This window comes from Apteryx rowi, unplaced genomic scaffold (assembly GCF_003343035.1).
Source record: "Apteryx rowi isolate R43461 unplaced genomic scaffold, aptRow1 scaffold_17, whole genome shotgun sequence".
Taxonomy (NCBI): Eukaryota; Metazoa; Chordata; class Aves; order Apterygiformes; family Apterygidae; genus Apteryx; species Apteryx rowi.
The window spans coordinates 660,041-679,957 of record NW_020447974.1 but is presented as its reverse complement, the minus strand read 5'-3'; the positions used below and the strand labels follow the sequence as shown (position 1 = coordinate 679,957).

General features: G+C 39.0%; 2 protein-coding genes across 2 annotated transcripts in view; both read right to left on the bottom strand.

The window, feature by feature from the left end:
• Positions 1-6,354, bottom strand: part of GNB5 (G protein subunit beta 5) — a 29,612-nt gene extending 23,258 nt beyond the window's left edge. Inside the window, exons 1-2 of the mRNA XM_026060681.1 lie at positions 6,229-6,354; positions 538-649 (exon numbers count right to left, since the gene is read on the bottom strand). Coding sequence (XP_025916466.1) covers positions 538-649; positions 6,229-6,354 — 238 coding nt within the window. The remainder of the gene's footprint in view (positions 1-537; positions 650-6,228) is intronic.
• A 5,408-nt stretch (positions 6,355-11,762) lies between these two features.
• MYO5C (myosin VC) overlaps positions 11,763-19,917 on the bottom strand; it is a 37,483-nt gene continuing 29,328 nt past the window's right edge. The window contains exons 33-41 of the mRNA XM_026060537.1: positions 19,742-19,829; positions 18,949-19,047; positions 17,850-18,004; positions 16,616-16,705; positions 15,193-15,343; positions 14,025-14,307; positions 12,822-12,996; positions 12,223-12,303; positions 11,763-11,944 (exon numbers count right to left, since the gene is read on the bottom strand). Of these exons, the coding sequence (XP_025916322.1) occupies positions 11,792-11,944; positions 12,223-12,303; positions 12,822-12,996; positions 14,025-14,307; positions 15,193-15,343; positions 16,616-16,705; positions 17,850-18,004; positions 18,949-19,047; positions 19,742-19,829 (1,275 nt within the window). The 3' untranslated portion in view covers positions 11,763-11,791. The remainder of the gene's footprint in view (positions 11,945-12,222; positions 12,304-12,821; positions 12,997-14,024; positions 14,308-15,192; positions 15,344-16,615; positions 16,706-17,849; positions 18,005-18,948; positions 19,048-19,741; positions 19,830-19,917) is intronic.

The window sequence follows — 19,917 nt, the reverse complement described above, 5'->3', positions numbered from 1 at the left end:
GGGGCACGGAGGGGCACGGAGGGGCACGGAGGGGCACAGCGGGGCACGGCGGGGCACGGCGGGGCACGGAAGGGCACGGAAGGGCACGGAAGGGCACGGAGGGGCACGGAGGGGCACGGCGGGGCACGCGTGCGGAGGACGCGTCCCTGCTTCCCGCCGGCGCCCCCCGAGGCCGAGGCGCGGCGAGGCCGGGCTGCCCGCTTGCCCGCCGCTGCGCTCGCTTCCCGTTTATCCCGTGTGTTTATCGCGTGTCCACGCGCCCACCACGCTTTCGCCTCGCCTTCGGCAAATACGGAAAAGCGTCTGTCAGACAGCGGCGGGGCGTGCGCGGGGCAAGGCCCTGCCCGCTTCGCGCTGCAGAGCGGCGTGCCTCCGTTCCGCGGGCGGGCCCGGGCAGCAGCGCTGCGCGCTTTCCTGCCGCCCGCCGGTCCCTGCCCGCCGCAGCCGAGCGCCGGCCGCCGCAGCCCGGGCTCGCGGCCCCCGCGCCCCTCCCTCGGCGCGCCCGGCCCGGCCGCCGCGCTCGCCGGCCGCACTCACGCTCCACGTCGTGCAGCTTGGCCCTCTCCTCCTCCAGCTTGCCCTTCAGGCTCTCGGCCTCGTTCTTCAGCGATGCCAAGGTCTCGTTCTCCTGCAGCCCCTCGGTTGCCATCTTTGCAAAGGAAGCAGGGAGGGAGGAAAGGAGCGAGAGGCGGGGAGGAGGAGTCTGACTGCCCGGCGCTCAGGGATGCTGCTGAGGCTCCCGCTGCCTCTGCAACTGAGCCGGAGCCGGGCTGGACTCCCGCCCCCTCCCCACGCTGACGTCCGAGGCCGGAGCGGAGGCGCTGCTCGCTGTGCCTGCAGCCAGCACCTGCCTGCGCGGCCCCTTCCCCACCGCACGCCCCGGGAGCAGGCAGCGCTGGCCCGGCCCGGCCCGGCGGGCTCCGTGCTCGGGGCCGGCCTCGAGGCAGGCGGCCTGCGAGCTCGCCTCGCCTCCTCTCCTCACCCCCGCCACGGCTGCGTGCAAACAGCCCGCATGGTCACGGGCTTTCTCCAGGAAACGTGTGCTGTGCAGCGCAAGCCACTTGCGCAGCCCAAAGGTTTCATTTCCCCAGATAGATGTGCAAAAGAGTGTTTCTGCTTGGAACCTAAATTTGTTTGTACCAAAAATTGCACACTCTGTGGGAGAAGGAGAAAAAAAAGACGTATTCTTTACCTCAATAGCATTTTAAAAGGTCAAACTGGGAAGACAGGTCCTGTCCCGGCTCAGCAAGTCACAGCCCAGCTCCATCGTTCCCTTACGCCCCTACAGGTAAGGGCTGACTAGAGCACTAAGGTACCGGAAAAGTCTCTGACCCAGACGCTGTGCCAGTACGACAGATGCAGCGGCGTGAAGCCTTCTCTCTACTATGCTTTGAACTCCTTGTTTTTAAATTTTTTGCTATCACTTTTCCTTTTTTTTTTTTTTTTTTTAAACCAACTACCTCTTTACCCTGCACACAGATATGCATGTTAGGGTCTGCGGCCTTCCCTACCCTTGAAATGGGCCAATATTAAAAATCCAACTGGAACAAGGAATCCTTCCCTCTGGTGTTAGCGTGAACCCAGAGCAGCACTGCAGCTCTGGCTGCGGGCTCTGGCTGCGTGCAGTCACGCCAGGTCTGCTGCACACTTTTCCAGGGATGGAGCTTGTGGCAAATGGCCCTGCAGCTTTTTGTTCCCTGGGAGTTCCTTGAAAACGTCCTCTTCTTTTTATAGTAATTGTCCCTGATCTACATGGAGTAACTTTGCTAATATTGACTCCCATTGTCTCCCTTTAGCCAGAAAATAGACAACCCAAATGCCTGTTGTTCAACCTGGAGATGTTCCCAGAGTGGAAAGTGAGATAAGAAAATAAGTGTTTGCAGCTGTTGTTTAGACTCTGGGCACATCCTGGACACAGTACCGGGTGTCAGAGAAAATCAAGTCCTTTCCCACACTAGGTTTAGCAGTAGTGCCACTGTCAGCTGGGATGCACAGGCAGAGCTGCTGAGCCTTTCAGTGTGGATCTGGAGGCTGAATTCAAGCCTTGGTCTGACCTTGTGCTCAGTGTCTTTCTTAGTCAATGTATCTGCAAACAGGAGCTGGGTTATTTAGCTGGAGAGTCAAAAGCAGTGGATATATTTCCAGTCTTCATATTGTCCACAGAAACTTAACCATGTCAGCCTGATGGCTGTCCAGGCAACCCTGAACTTATTTTGATCCAATTATGCTCAGTATCACAAAAGAAGAAGTCGACAGTGTAATCTATGGAGTTCACATACTGCCGGATATGGGAACATTCTTCARTGCCCCTCAGAGTAAACAGCACTTTGCGAAACCTTCCCAACACACTGACAGCACCAAAGAAATAAAAATTCAGTATTTTTAAAGTCATGCCAGAACAACAAAAAAAGCATCATGAAGCAGAAAAGTGTCAGGAAGCTTCTAGCATGTTATCTTCATGTCTGAAAAATTAAACCTGTTTATATTAAATTCAATAATGTGGCTATTCTGTGTCCTAAGGGAGTGGCAGGGGAAGATTCTGAAAAAAAAATTTGATTTTTTGAAGGAGTTTCATCTCTGACGAATGTCCTACTTCTGACACCTAGTAAGTGTGAAGAGACCTAGAAGTCAAATCCAACAGAATCTATGAAAATTTTGTTTGCCTTAATAGGAACCCATCAGCTCTAAGGAACTTGGCTCTGATAATGCTTGTATGTCAGCTGGCTGGCACAGTAATGACAGTAAAAGGTCCAGACTTTCTTGCTTTACTGATGTTAGCAGTCTCACTGCCTTGGGGAATAGGATTAAAAAGTTCTACGAAGAATGGTGTAGAAGGTGTGAGAGACATTGGAAACCACACATGTTCAGACTGAGTCTTGATATCAGACCCAAGATGATAGGGATGAGCAGAACCATGAGATGAAAGGGAAGTCTCTACTGAACAGAGTGAATCTTAAAGTGTGTTATGTATAACATACATTTCATTAGTCTGAGTAAAGTAAAAAGTATTAGTTCATCTAACCAAGCTGCTTAACTACCAATGTAGTCATTAGCTAACCATGCAAAAACCACAGGTTAGAGTAAGTCCATTTGGGAGCTTTAAATAAAATGGACCAGGGTTGGATTAATTTAGAGGATAATACAGTACTAGGGCAACTACAAAAAAAAAAAAGAAAGAAGAAAAAAAGGCAAAGCAAGAATGTTACCATTTAGTAAACAATGCTTAAATCAAGCCTTTTTGTTTCTCCCTTTTCATAAAACCTAGTCATGCTGAAGGCAATGTACTTTTAACAATGCATGAGCAATTACTCCAAATAATAATTATAAATAGTAAAAAACTTGTTAGCACAATGTTAGAATTCATTTTGCTGAAGGTGTGTTTAATCTGAAATGGCAGATCAATCTGCAGCAGTGGATAAAGTGTAGGTCCTCTTAACTTGTACTCTGCAGAGTGCTTTGAGATGGGTTTCAAAACATGTCAGCGCAGGCCAAATGTCTGTGAAATCATCCTCTACAGGAGGTGTGGTACGTGGACTCTATGGGAAAGCAGTAACTAACTGACCTGTGCTATATAATGATATAATCCATTAATGGTGAAATAATGACTGGTGAAAAAATAGTGACCACCAGCATTCCCTAGAAAACTGTCTGCTTCCAAACTAACTGCTATGTCCTCAATGGCAGTGAGCCTCCAAGGTTCCAAAACAAGGACAGCTTCTTATAAGATGGCTTTTGTCTCTGACCATTCACAACAGAGCAAAGGCAAGCTGACTTGGCTTCATATATTTTGAGAGTAATTATCAATTGCAACCACTCTGGAGTAGTCAGCTTTCTACACAGCATTACTCTGTGGAGCTGCTACAGAAGAAAAAGCATTCTATCACCAAGAATTGTGGCAAAACCAATAGTTACTGCAATTGTAAACCTACCTTTCAAACTTGGCAAACAAACGATTGTAGTAATTGGGAACCATGCAAGAAAGTTGGTACTGTTCTATCAATAAGGGCATAAGGGAAAAAGGAGGGTGCAACAGTGTGACACAAGTTTTTAGTCTCACTAATTCTGTTGTCTCTGTTGTAAGCTAATTTACTAATACTTTCTGTGGATAATAAAACAGCAAACACTTACTGACTGCATTAGAGTTTCTACTGATTAGTATCTATCACCAAAACTGGTAAACTCCAGAGGGAAAAGATGATTTTGTTTAAAAGGCAACTTATCCAAGTAGGATGATCTCAATACTGTGATGTGGCAATTCCTGAATTCTGTTATGCCTCARCATGTGTTAGTTTGGGGAAAATCACAAGGACTGGCTGATAAAAATGTATATGTGCAGCTGAGTCCCATCTGCATTTGAAATTAAGAGTTACATGTGCAATCAAGCAGTTGCAAAAGGACCAGCCAATTACACACTATATAATGCACATGCATCCACAAACACCTGCAAAGGCATGGCAAGGACATATTGTGCATTTTGATACTAGCCAAAGCATACCCACAGCTCTGAAAAATCAGTTCCAGAAGGTGAAGGACATAACTTCCCTACCCATATGTATTTCAGTGCTAGTGCAAAGAACTCTAAGTATTTGTTTTTAAATCTCTTTTTCAAAATAAATATGAAGGAGCAAGCTGAAGCCAGACCTACCAGAAAGCCCAAGATCCTACTTCAGTGTTAAGAGGAAGCCTAACAGATTGTTAAGTGCTGAGGTAATTCTTCCTGAGCTCTCTTTTTCTTCCACTTAATAGCTGTTTCTGTTGGTAGGAGCCTACCTTCTATAACATGGACGGTAGAGAAAGGAAGGAGGAGAAAGCTGCAGGAACTGTAAATAGCAAATAGTTTCTTGTAATCCCAGTATGCATTTATCAAGTCATGCAAAAATTTACTGGATACATAGCTATTTATAGGCTGCTGGCCAAGAAGGACATGAACAAAACAGTAATTTCAAAGACAGGAGAAGCAAATGAATAGGGAAGGGATTGTCTTTTGTCTTGCAGTCATTATATCTAAATTTCCTTCTAAACAATGTAACACACGAGAATGTGCTGTGTCAGTCAGTGAACTGTACACATTGCACCATCTATGACCGCCAAATCAGTGCTCTCATCTGCCTGTCTTACAGTGTGTTGTAAACATAGCTAGTTAAACCTTTTAACATTTCTGCAGAGATCATTTGATCTGACACTCAAATGCAACAAACTGTTGGACACTGCTCAGTAACAGTACAGACCAGTTCTGGGGAGGAAGCAATGAAGGATGTCTAACTGATAATACACAATGGTTCAGGAAGAATAAAATTACTCCAAATTGGAGTATAACCAGGACAACAACATTCCTAAGTCTATAAAAGGAGTTTTGGAGACCAGCTCATTAGTGGCCACACAGGTTCATGACCTGAGCTTTGTATTTCATCTAAAAAACAGCAACCTCACTGGGACAGTGTTCCCTACCAGGAGAGTGGGATATTGCCTCACCAGTAATTGTTGGAGCTTAGAAAGCCTCCAGATCTCTTCCCCATGCAGGTATTCTAGTAGGACATGTTGGACAGGTTAGCAGGTTTGCTAGTATTCCCCAATACCACCTTCTGGGGTGGTCCATGGACATGATGACAGAAGAGCCTGCTCTACCATGCAACAACCTCTTCCTGCTTTATCTTCATTGTAGCTCCCTCCAGCTCTCAAAGATCCCTCACCCACGTACTGCACATGGCATGCAAGACAACACGGTCTCAGTATGACATGCGGGCCATGAAGGAGTTCTGACAGCACATGAACAGGCCCAGTTTTACTGAGATAGGCTAAACCAACTTTATAGCCCCTAGTTTCTCGTTAATCAGTTTACTGCAACAGTTTCATCTTGTGTTAAGTTCTGTTAAAGGTAATGGGCAATACTCAAGATCACAGACCCAGCAGACTTGCACACATTTACTTCAGGGCAGAGTTAACTAGGTACGTAACATTTACACAGCAATACCCTTGGGGAAAAAGCTTGTGGTCATTTTTTCAGTCAGGAATCAAAAAGGCATTACTGGGCACAGAACCCCTCTGTTCCAGGCTCCAGGAATAACATCAGGTGCTTGCAATCAGGTTTATTTGGATTAGAAGCAAGCAAGCTTTCTGCCTACCGAAGCCTATTTGCCGCCCAGAAAAGTCCAACAAAACAGAACATTAATACATCCAACCCCTATTCTTAGCAGTATTTTCACATTCTGGCTGATAAAATCAACGTACCATTTCCACACATAGCGAGCAGTAGCTGAGTTGTTCTGATTTGATGTAAACAGGCCTAAGGGGTTTCTCTTTGGAGCACTTGTCACACAGACCAAATACAATCGCCAGAAAGGTCTGGTCGCACATCTTTGCAGTATGATAGAGCTGAAAGAGACAGAGAAGGAAGCAGGCAAGCATTCCAGCCTAATGCAAAGCTCCTGGTATTTCTCAGGTAGCTAATGCATCTTAGACTGTGTATAGACAACTGTAGGCTGGATAATCTCTCTCTGTGATTAATCATTAAAGCCTGATGAACTTTGACTATATGCAAGACAGTCACTAGCATGTGCTCTGAAAATTTTATTTTTATGAAGAAAAGTAGATAGGAGAACATTTTGTTATAATGTGCAGCATTAATTCACTACATGCAGGAATTAACTCTCAGTTTTTACTCAACTAATGTCAGCAGACAGTAACCAGACAACACATAACAATGAGCTGGATTTCTGAGAAATCAGCACTGATCAATATTTATTGTTTTCCCACTGCATTATTATACAGTCAATACTATGTATTATTTTTAAAGCTGGAAAGATGGCCTAGGATTCAGTCAGCAGCTACAAAAATATCACAAACTGTGTTACTTGAGCAGAAATTGATGTTCCAGTACACTCAAAGCTGGGTCATTATGACCCCCCCCCCTTTTTTTTTTTAACAAACCACAGTTACCTCTAGGAACAAAGCACTTTCCTCGTCATCAATAGAATTAAAAATTGCTTGAGATTCAGAAATAGAAACAAGCAGAATGTTCTAGTGTCATTTTTCTCCTTGTTTTTTTCATAGGGAAAATGAGATCTTTCACCACTTCTAAAATGGAAGCTTTTAACAGTATTTAGACACATACAGTTAACACAATGAGTTTACTGTCTCATTTTTCAACTAGTCCAATGAAATGCTTAAGAATAAGCAGTACAATGCAGGCAGGTGCCCTAGAATAAGATTTGGTTTGTTTTTGTTTTTTCAAAAAATGCCTAGCCAAACAAATTTAAAAATCTGGATTCAATTTCTTTTGCTTCATTTAGGTAGGCCCTGCAATAGCTTCTTTTAATTTTTAACAATGAACTCAGAAACCCTGCCCACACCCAAATCAATAGAAATTTTGCTGTTGTCTCAGCAGAGGCATAACTTCATCCCAAAACATGTGGGAAGAAATCTGACCCGAAATGAAGTACAACACACTACATTGTAATCTTGAAATCTGCATGGAGCTTTGAATGAGCTACATGCAGTCAAAGGGGTTTATATCCTATTTGATGAAATGCAACAAATATGTTCTGAAGTTTTTAATGCGTTCTTTTGCAAACCAGAAATGAGCCTGATACCACAATCTGCCATCCTTTCAGGGACTTTCTCTTGTGCTAGTATTCCTGGTAGCTTTAAGGTGACTATAGCACCAGGGTTCAATTGTGCTAGATAACTATGTCTGGACATTTAGAGCAGAATAATCTCTTATTGAGAGTTTCTTAGAATTAGTGATTCTCACTGTGGGCAACTCAGGTGACATAATCAGGTAACATTTATGTACTTGGTATGAAGCCTCAGGACACTAACCCTATACTAGACTTTGGGAGGAAAATTTTCACTTTGGAAGAAGTGTAAAAGGCAAGTATTATAGACAAAATGCCATCTTAGTTGAACAAAATATCATTACCGGATTTAGAGACTTTAGACAAGGATCTAATGCTTGGAAGAAGGGCAGAACTAATCTTTCAGATAATGTGCAAATTTACTGGAGTCACATTCAGGATGAATCTTGCCTGATATCAGTATGTTACTTCAGATGATATTATGACATATAAAATTTTGCTAGAAAAGAAGCCAACAAAACTTCCAGATAATTAAAAAGCAGTATTATACTTGAGATAGTACATATCTTTATAAAATAGGAAAGAAATCCATCATTATCATAAACAGTTTAAGCCAAGAAAGGTCTAAAAGGATTATAACTTCTTGTGCCACAGCCTGAGATTTTTAAACTTACTAGATTTTTTTAAAAATCATAGTAGCAATTTAAAAATAGTAGCATGATGAAACATATTAACAAATATGCTACTTGCAGAGAAATTCTGTACAATGAATCTTGTTGATAAATATCCAAATTTACCTACCTTTTGGAAGAGCAAGAACTTGAAGTGTCTCAAGATGAGTAAATAAGCTGTGTGCAGTTGCTAATGTAGAAATGTGACCTTCCTGTTAAATCTGCTTAAAGGGTATTTAAAGCTCAGCCTCTCCGGTTGTATCGCCTCAGGTCAGTCATGATGATTATAGTTTAAATGCTTCATTTTAACTGCCCTCTTTCAGAATAAGGAATAAAGAACATACTCAAACTGTTAGGCAAAGCAGATTTTGTCTGTTCCATATAGCGGCAATTTTTGTTTTGTTTCAAATGTTGAAGTTTAAACATACTGGGGAGATGACTGACTGCACTGATTTTTCCAACTATCATATTGATATTGTGACAAATGACACTGTCAAAGCTAAATCTATCTCATATTTTTAAAGAAAATTAAAAGTCAAACACATTGATTATTATCCATGCTGCTTTCAGGCATACTTCCTTGGATATACTTTTACCATTCACCTGATTTTCAAGTTATTGTCTTAAAAGAACAAAATAAAAAAATTCTGCCTTTTTGCACTCTTTTAAAAACTCAGGGGAGAACTATGAAAATACGTCTGAACAATTTAAAAAGTGCTGTGAAGGTCTCATCTCTTATTGTGACCCCACTGAAGTCAATGAAATCATGCCACTAGATACTTGCATTCAATAGTCAAGAGAATGTGAGGCAATGAGAAAAAAAGGGGGGGAGGAAGATCTCAGCTCAGTATAAATTTGGGTAGAAGGAACTCATCCTAATCTTTTTTTTATCAGAGTATTATGAGAACACAGGACTGAAAGGGACCACCTTTGGGTCCATCTCTAAGTCCCATTGCCAGAAGCTGCAGGAGTCACATATGGACACAAGTCCAGTGATGGCAATAGCATCTCACATGTCTGTCCATAAGCTATTTCAGTGCTTTCCCACTGCAGTAAGGATTATCATTCAAAATGCTCCTGTTTGAATGGACTAACTCTCTCCTTTACTACCTTTTTAGGAAAGCTATCCTCAGTAATGCCTCTTTCATGTATCGGCCTTGACTACTACTGCCCTCTAACACTTAGAATTACAGATAACAGATGGGTTTTTTTACCTTATATACTGGTTGAAGGCATTAACATCAGCAAAGGCAAGACAAGTTTTTGACAACATACAGTAAACACTGGTCAGTTTGAACTTTCTTTTGAAAATAAATCAATATTTTGTTCTTTGTATACACAGTGTTAATAGCATATTTCACACAAGCCTCTCAAAGTAACTTAGCACCAGATTGTCATAACATTTTCCTCTGATCAGCTATCACTGATTTTTCTCACAAGGACGTACATGCCTTCAGACACTTCTGTGTGATGTGGATGTAAGAGCAGACTGCGATTTTAGCCATACCCTACCAGGTAACAGACATATAGCTCTGGTAACTGTAAAAAAGGTTATATACAATTTATAGCAACAAAACTTGTTTGCATAAAAATATTTACAGAAATTCATGAGGAGTCAGGGACAGCATACCATTCTGACAGGAAGATGCACGATGCCGCAGTAAAACAACCAGACCATTAGGTAAATAAGATGTTACAGTGTAATACATGACTGATAATACTCACTAAGGTTCACGTAATCCAAGTAGTTTCCTTCACATCATTTAGTATTGAAAACATAAAATAACTATTACATCACTCGAAGTACTTCCATTTGATTTAAAAACTACTTTATTTAGCAAGTGAAAAATACTAGTCTACCTATGTCTGTGATATTTTTATACTTTTTGTTGCTATTAAACAAAACATAACATTTTTCCTTCATATATTTTTCATATATCTCTGTGGACATCACTATGAATATGTCACCATTCATAGTAAATACCAAGGAGAGCAAATAGCAAAAATGATTCCACCTTTACATCTACAGATTGTTCTGTGAAATTAAACAAGAAGTACAAACACTGTATAATAAAAAAATCAATTGTTCCTTCCTGTAATGTTTAAATTAACTAAATTGAAATAGAATCCTTTAAATATAGTGGAGCTTTAGTACTTTATTATAATAACCATGTCTAATACACTAGATAGAAAAAAATAACATAATTTATTGAGGAATTTCTAAGGACAGTCATCATTGTAGTGAGGTGAATGCTTTTTCTTCAGTTGTTCTCACAGGGTCCAGTATCAAATAAAGTTATTATTCATTGCATTCTGGATTCTATGAAGAAGGCTGTACAAAGCAAAAAGGGGACTACTTCTGCTTATACAGATCCTGCAATCTAAATTAAATAAATAAAAACAAAACCTAAGAAATTAAGTTTGGTTTATCAGTAAGACTAGACTACAGTATCTGCATTCATTCCTACTCAGTGTCTGGACTGGGGGAGGGAAAAAAGCGAAAAAGGAAGAGAGAAAAAAGATGTGTATACCTGTGCATGCTCAGTGTATGTTCTGAAATACACTGTATTAGAGATAGACCCAAAACAGGAGATGGACTTCTGCTTTTTAGAGAAACAAGCCTCTAATTCAAACCTGGATAGCAACATGGATTTTACATCTGACTTTTCTACTATAATGCTTGATAGGAAAATCCAGACATGTCACCACAGAATTTTTTAGAGCAAATCTGAAATCTGTCTTCAAGACAACCATCTGAGTTGCTTCCCTGGCTAAAGAGCTGTCTGGTGTGCCTGGACTATAATGCAAGCATTCTGCCCAGGCGAGCAACCTAGCCTGTCTACAAAAAGATGTGAGTTTGTAATAGCAGTTCTCTTAGCTTGATCTTAGCACTATTCCCAGCTTCAATGGGGAAGCTGACTGTACTGATTTTTTGTACTGATTTTTTTCTAAACTACTGTGAGAAGACCTTCCATTTCTTCTTACTACAGTCTTCTGGAGGAACTGTTATAAGACACGTATTTCACAAAAGGAATAAAGGTATAAAAATACAGAAGGGTGAAAACTACTTTAAAACAGATCCATCATATCAAGGCAATGAATGGAATTAGCACGGAAAAAAAAATCTCTTGTGACAGAAAGTGATGCCAAGAAAAATGACAAGATAACAGCAGTTATCCCATTGCATCCATAACACTTGCTCCTGTGACTGGTGCTTTAGGGTTACCGACAGGGCACCAATGCAAGCCTGACAGAAAAATGCTTTGCTTGTCAGGTTTGGGCTACAAAACAATAAGGTCACTTTTATATCCAGCTGACGGTATAATGGCATTTCTTTCAGGACTGTAATGAAAACTGGAGAACAGCAAGAGAACAGAAAAGGAAATCACAAGCTGAAATTATTCCTACTTTTTAAGTCTGGACTCAACAACAAGTTTTAAAGGTATAGTTCACTGCAAGCTACCATACCATCCACCAGCTGAAGAAACACAGCATGAAAGTCTGTCTGTCTTTAGCCTCTGAGGAAATACTGATGTCTCCTTTTTATTACACTCTTGTGAGAAAGCCAAGTTTGAAGCTGCTGGGGACTTGTATCATTTCCAAGGCATGTGGAGAGGGGGTGAAAGGAAATGTCACTTGAAAGAGATATTTGGTATCGAGCATCAACTGTGGAACATCCTCACGATTATTTAGCATAGCCTGAAATTATAACAGAAAGATTAAGAAAATATCCTATTAAGAATAAAAGCAAAACTAGTAAAAATATTTTTTCCCCATGACACATCTTGCTTTCACATAATGCTAAGGAGTCTTTTTTGATCATTTCCAAAGGTCTAGAAGCTGAGCAACTTTGTCATAATACGACTTAAAGGTCAAGTATAAACTTATAGCATGAAAGACAAGTGTGTATGAAGTATCCTGTAACTTAAATATCAGAGATAATAATTAGATAATTAGATAATAATTAGAGCTTTTACCTGGACTTTACGAACAAACGATGGAGTCACTCTTTTCTCAAAATCATCTATCGGTGTGTATGAGTTGAGAATCTTAACTATCTGTTTAAATTAAAGACACTGTTTTAATATGCTACAAAAAGCGAGCAGACAAAAAGGAGAAAGCAATAATATGACATTTTTACTGATATTTAATTGAAGTCTTAGTAAGGAGTTTCACAGCAAAGAGGGAATTTTAACTGGTCACCTATTGAGTGGTTATGCATGTGATGATTGCTATGACTTATTTCCAAATGCATCAGTAGGATCAAGGAGTAGCAGAAAAAGCTGAATTAGTTAAGAGAAACTCAACAAAAAAGTCCGTGTTAAAGTAAAGAAAACATACTATGGAATAAAAAGGTGGGATGTAGAACAATGCAGACAGGTATTCACCACAAGAGCATTTAAAATGTTAACAATTGGGAATAAGGAGTTAAAAATTCAAATATAGCAAGTGGTGACGTGAAATGCTGAGGAACGCTATGTTCACCAAACGAAAGGCCAGTAGCTCTTTGCAATAAATTATTTCAGAAAGCTAAGATTCTGTAACTGGTGCTGCCAGAAAACAAAAGGTTCATTACCTGCACAGTGGAAAGAGATGTGCAGTGTTCATATATTTCCTTGGCATCATCATCAGTGATCTTTTTGACCTGAAGGAGCCAGGCTGCCTGAGACAGAGGCTCCAAAGTTTCTTTGGCATTGCTGCTTTGGAGATTCTTGTCTTTAAGCCATTCTTCCAAGTAGCTGATATTGCATCTGGGTTAAACAAGGAATAGACACAGAAATGTCAGGTCTCCCTAATAAGCAAATTATACTAAAAACTTCTATCATTAATGATACTAAAGGAACACTGTTCCTTTAATGCAATGTTCAAATGTATACATTTTAAGCTAAAAAACATCCATAGATTATAAAACCCAAACAATCAAAGGCTTACTGATCTGTACGTTTAATCCCTTTGATGTACATTTTAATCCTTTTTATTTTCTTTATTTCTTAAAGCTTGGACAACAGAAAGCAACTTATTAGTTTAACTGTCATTTACAGAACATTACCAATGAATACTGGCATTGGCTGTTACGTTGGTGCACTATTTATCTTTAAAATATTAATTTACAACTGAGTTTATACAAGAGATAAGAACAATCTGTACATTACAAAGTAGGGTGGGGCTTACAACTTGTGTTCTAAAGGCTAAAGCAACTTTCTTCTAATAATATTGCTAGATGGGTCAAGATCTACTGATTTTCTTTCACCTTAGTCTGCAGACTGTCTAATGGAGAACAGATGAGGAGTATCTTCTGCAAAACAGTTAGAAGCATGTTCTCCTGATGCTCATAACAAGACAGATGGCACCTGACTCAAACCYTTAATAGTCCTCTCTCAGTGCCTTTCTCAGAGCATGAAAAATGCAAGTCTATTTGCCAGCCAGGGAATGCAGTACCTGTTCACTATACTAAGAATTAAAAATACTCTTCATTTTCATGAGTGAACTAACATGGGAAGAGTCTTAAACACATCTGACTTGGAACTCTGGACTGTGATTTTCTCTCTTTTCCTTCATTAGTGTTTCCATAGAAGGCAAAATTTGTAATATGTTAGTATCAGAAAGATCAGTCCAAAAGGCAAAGATTACTTTTCAAAAGAGTGAAAAACAACTGGCTACTTTCAGCAGAATATTCACAGAATATCCAGTGACTCAGAAAAAAGGGACTATGTTACATAAAAACATGTTAAAAAGTCCATTCTCAAGCAACTGCTTGCTGAAACTTTACTGGCTTTACCTTATCTGCATTCCTTTTCTACAAGAGCACATGTCCTTGCGGAGGAACAGACTATTGAGGGTAACAGCTCCAATCAGAAAGAAAAGCTGCTTCACTGCCTGCTTTAGAAGCTCAGAGTCCAAGCCATTCTGGCACATTGTACTATAAAAATAGCTGAGCTGCTGCAGAATAGAGGTCATTGTGTAGGTATCTGTGTCGTCTATACTAGAAGAACGCTTACGGAACCCTGTAGGTTTCAAGCCAGAAATTCCCTGGAGACTTTCATATTCCAGCATGCCTGGAACTGGAAGACAATAGGAAGTAACTGGTAAGACCAATGCTACTAAGGCTCCTTTCAGTTACATTAACTTAATTCTGGAACAAAATATAATTTAAAGATATTTTAAAAGTTAAATGATACTAGAAAAATAAGAAACTGATAAAGGCTTCCGGAATACACAAATTAAAAGAAGCCTATTGTTTTTGTAGAATGTTGATGTCTTTCTCCTTTCCACGTTAACATAAGACTACGGACAGAGTAAGTTATTCATTGCACATCCTATAAGGTTAGCACCCCCAGTCCTTTGTCAAAAGAGAATCAGGAAGAAAGTTTGCTTTGCATAAATCATAATTAAAATGGCACTCATACTATCACAAATAATTAGACAAAATCATTAAAAAATAGTAAAATAATAGTATTGCAGTAATCTTCCAGAACAAAGGCTATAATTTATACTGAAAGTAGTATTATAAGATAATATAGAAGTGGTATACTCTGACACTTCATTGCTTGCATTCTGCCTGGCTAGTTAGCAATATTAGTTAGGTGGGAAACACAAGGCAGTGAAATAGGAAAAAACTAGAGAGCAAATGTTCCCAGCGGTGCCTCCATCTTTAGGAAAATGAAAGTGTATGTTCCACATCTAGACCAGCAAGACCATTCTGTTTCAAAGCGTTACCCCACACTGGGAAATTGTTCTGAGGACAAAGTCTTTCCAAATCCTGTGAGGATATAACATTCAGTGGAATTTATATACACAGAAACATACATGTACATACAAACATGTAGGTACATATATGCATAGTCAACAGGAGAATGAAGCTTGTCCCACCCTTTGCCCCATATATAAGCTTTATTCATGCATTTCACAAGCTACATTTAAGTCTCTCCAGATTCTTGCTTTCTTACCAATCATTGGCTGAATGTTGTTCTCCATTACAATAACAAATTGGTGATAGATACGAATGGCCAAGTCACTAAGAATCTGTCTGTATTCTGAGAGATCAAAATGCTTTAAACAGTTCTTATTCTGACATGGGGTGTTATACTTCATAAATTCCTAAAAGTAAATTGCAAATATAATTATTAGAAATCAGGTAACATCATTATTATCAATTARCATTAAGAGGTAATATATTATAGTAACTCATTCTGTCTCTGACCAAACACAGTCTCAAAATAAGTCAAAGCTACTGCCATCTTCAAAAGATGCTTCCAGTTCTGGGCTTCCGGTGCTTATTTTTCCAGTTCACAAGTAGTTGCTTCCAAAAGCTAAATCTAGCTCCTACCAAAGCCAAAGGAAAGACCTGCATAGTTTTCAATGGACTTTGGCTCAGTTTCTGGATCATTTAAACAGAAAACAAGCAATTATTTCTCAGAAAAAGCCAAAACACAGTAGTTTAAACTATGCTGGCAAAAAAAAATAAAATGTACATTTTATTGCTGCAAAGGGATGTCATTTTTGGACTTTTTATCAGGAAAGCTCTGACTTCAAAAATCCAGACAGGATACTAACTTGTGAGAAGTCTTGAATGTTCACTCCTTGGAAGTAGTCTATTACAAATATAGATTAAAATTGTAAAATCTGTATTCAGACCTTTCTCTATTGTTGGAATTAGATTATAAAAGAATGTTATTAATTAAATTTAAATGTTTCCAATTCTCCATTGCTTATTCTATCTTATCAATATGACCACAAGAGGGAGTATTGTAGGTTAGACAGTACACAGTTACTGTGATTCCTAGGCTTTATGATACCTCTTCGCTTTTCTTGAAGACCGTATTCTCATGTGCTTGTGCAATTTCAGTTCAGTCTGTCTAAGTTTATAATCTCTAGCAATCAAATATAGTAAGAGTTTGCAATTTAAAAGAATCTCAAAAATCAGGATGAATCTTAGCTTAAATAAGCAAATAAAATAAGGAAAAATGGCTGTTTCATTATTATGCACCTTTCTTGAGGTTTTCTTCTGTAATCTCATATTAGTGTTTGAAGAGGTCACAATTATAAAATAGTAAAACTCTTTTATATACATTTAGTTGGACATCTGAAATCCAGCTCACATTAAACCCATGTTAAAGAGATTAAGTAACAGTTTACAAGTCTTGCCTTTACCTGAGTTCAGCACTTTAATGTTTTCTTGAGTTCACTTGATCAGTTAGTTCTTTTCTATCTTCATATAAGACATATATCACCACAGAGCAATATGAATACGTAAATATCTTGAAGAAACAGTGGTGACCTAGTGAATAATTATCCCTGTCTATTTTGCTTACAGAATTAAATGCTGGTCAAAGGTAAAGTAATTAAATTATTTGGTAAAATCATTCCTACCTCTTCCCCACTGTACTGCTTCAAACAGTTAAGAAAATAATATGTATTGGAAAGCCAAAAGGACAACATCTCAAAATCTTCTGAATGTTCCTGAAAATGATAAATAAAGCAATCTTTTAACAACATCATCCAATGGACTTAATTTAATTCTGCTGCTGAACTTAAGACCATTAGAGAGCTGGTATAATAGCATCTATCTATAGCAGAAGGAGCATACAGCATCTGCAACATGCTAGCTGTACAAATCATACTGCGTTTTCCGGCTAAGGTATATACGGCAAAGCTCCCTCTTCTTTGGTAAACACTGTTTAACTCTTCTAATATGAGAGACTGTCTAAACAAATTAGCCTGAATCCAACAGCTTTAACACATACCTAAATATTGGGGTGTAGTGTACTGGAGGCCCTCCTGCAATAGTGCTAACAATGCCTATTTACACAAAGGAACTGCATATAAACTCAATTATAACTATGCTTAAATGTGCTTTTTTGTCTTGTTAACTAAGTACAAATTTTTTTTAAGGATAACCTGTGGTATCAACTTGTTTCCAAACAAACAATAGGCACTGTTTACACAACAGAGTCAACTGCATAAATCACAGTCCATTCCTACCTGTGCTGCAAAGCATGCCTGCTGTTCTATTGCATTATAAACCTACAATAATGCTTTCACATAGCTGAAATTGTAATACATATCAGATAATAAACTAATGATTCGTGTTCATAACTTGGTTTTCTAAACTGGCTGACAGCATAACTTTCTATCATTTGGGTACTAATGCTGCAGTACCAAATGATATGTCTAAAAACCACTACACTGGTAGAACAGTATAGTAAAAAGCATTTAAAAGTCTCATACCATTCTACTGCCAAACATACTAACCCTCATTTCTGGCCTTCCAACTTTTACTAGGGCTAAAATCATAGGCATACTGAACCTAATTAGCTACTCACTTTCAGATGTAAAATACTTGAAATCATTTTGTCAACAAGCTCTGCAGATAAGGATAGTTTCTGTTAATGCATGCGTTACCATGTTCAGCACAGTGCAACCTTACCCGAAGGCTGCACAAGAATACTACTACAAACTCTAAAAGGAGTGTCACTAATGGCAATTATTCTATCTTAGAAATGCTAGCAAATGAAAGCGTCAGCATTCCCCCGGTGCAAGGCATGCATCTTGTAAACCTTACACTAAAATCAAAAAGTAGAGTACAGCCAAATATTATTCCTACCTTAATAACTTGTTTGATACCATCAATGGTTACATTCATGAATGATTTCAGCATGTCAGCATCATTCAGATAATCTGCATACCTCACACACATGAATAGGATGTGAGCTGGAAGGCCAGGTATCATATTAACTACAACTCCACGTGGCTTTAAATCTGCATAAAGGAGAGTCATTAGGTTTATTATATATGAATGCAAAGATTTAATGTGTCATTCTGAAAAAGACAAGTACCATGGGGTTCATTTCTTCAGTGACCAGTCACTTGATAACGGATTTACTGATGAACTGCTTGTTCCTGAAAACTTGTATAACAGTATCTTTCATATGAAGTATTAATTAACTTTTCCAGACAGTTGGGAGAGTATTGCAGCTATGCCAGACAGGAAAACTTCAAAAAGTGACTGGCATTTAGCTATCTGCAGGAGGCCCCACCAAATTCCGGCATTGCTTAATGACACTCCTGTTTTCACAAAGAAAGAAACATGCACAAGGCTGAAGTAGATGAGAATGGAAAGATGTCATTTCCAAGTAGTAGTTAATAAGGGTACTGATGTACATGGAAAATTCTTTGAGTTTACTGTTAATTGTAAGCAAATGAAAAATACTGGTGGTAAGATGGATATTGTGGAAGTAACTCAGAGGAAGGGCAAAATTCTCCTACAAGAGAGAACCATATGAAAGCACAGCCTTCAGTGAAGGGAATGATAGGGAAGAACAGACAGGAGATTAGTAAGCCACACATGGATATAAGTCCAATGACTTACAGGCTTAGTAGATGACCAGGACAAAAGCAAATTCAAGCACCTGGAGTGCTCTTGAGATTTCTAGCTTTATGAGTGAACAAATAATAAGAAAGATAATACAGTCAGAGTTATGTAGAGTCAGATAAATGATTTTTACACAGATAAAGCACTTTGTTTTTGAAATGACTGGTGACAGAAAGGAGCTATATAGAGCCTCCAGGCTGTAGTGGCAATAAGGGAGTGGGATAAAGCCAACCTCGAACATAACTGAAGTACGGGGACTTGCAGTTTTTGTTGTAGTGTCTACACTGAATATCACTGACTACTGTTTAAACTTGAAGTGTTACTAAAGTACCAAGGATCAGATTTTGAACAATCCTTTCTTCATCCTCTTTTTTGTATTCCATCATTCCAACGTACTCTTTAGACAAAGTTGGCACATGAACTTCATTGGCTGTCAAACACAAAAGCACTGTTACCTGAAGGTAAATGATTAACTTAACATTCACATTTTAGTATAAACTATTGGAGATAAGCAGTTCTCATTGTAATAAACAAAGTGCAGGCCCTGTTCACAATAATGCTCTTAGCTTATGGTTCCAAGCATTATGAGTTAAACAACACTCATACTACTCATGTGAATAGTTTCATTGGATTCAGTGGAATTACTTGCATTAATAAGGCAAACAAGTAGCAGTGATGTATCTCAGCATCAGATACTTCTTCAATCTTGTGAAATGTATTCTACACTGAAGAATTACTTGTTATATATGAAGTTTGTACAAACTAACTTTGTATCAAGAACCATGGGCATCTGAAGGCCAAAGCCCAATAGGGGGCAGTTACTCAGCTGATACAAAACTAACATTCTGTTGGCTCAGAGACAGTTTGTGTGCGGATATGTATTAATTTCTGTTGACAGAAGCTGATATTACTGGCCTAAACTTTCTAGCATAGTTTAGGCTGGATACCTGTCCATTTTTTTGCTGGGGAAAAAAAAAGGACAGGTAAAGGGCTTTTATAAAATTTCTGTTATTTCCCTGGCGCTTTTTCCTGAGGTTTTAAATTTGTAACTCTCCTGCCCCAAACCTCTTTCAAAAACACACTAAACATCCAAAATTATTAAAAATCACACAACAGTATCTCACCTTTTTCAATAGTCTTGGTAAGAGTTTTGATCTGATCCTCCAATTTTTTTATTATTCTGTCCTTCATGTCTAGTTTTTCTTCAAGATCCTATAATAAAAGTCAGTGAGTTCAGAACAACCACATGTAAAAAATGCCTTTTCCTGCTACATGTTACTGTCACAAATAAAGTACATTA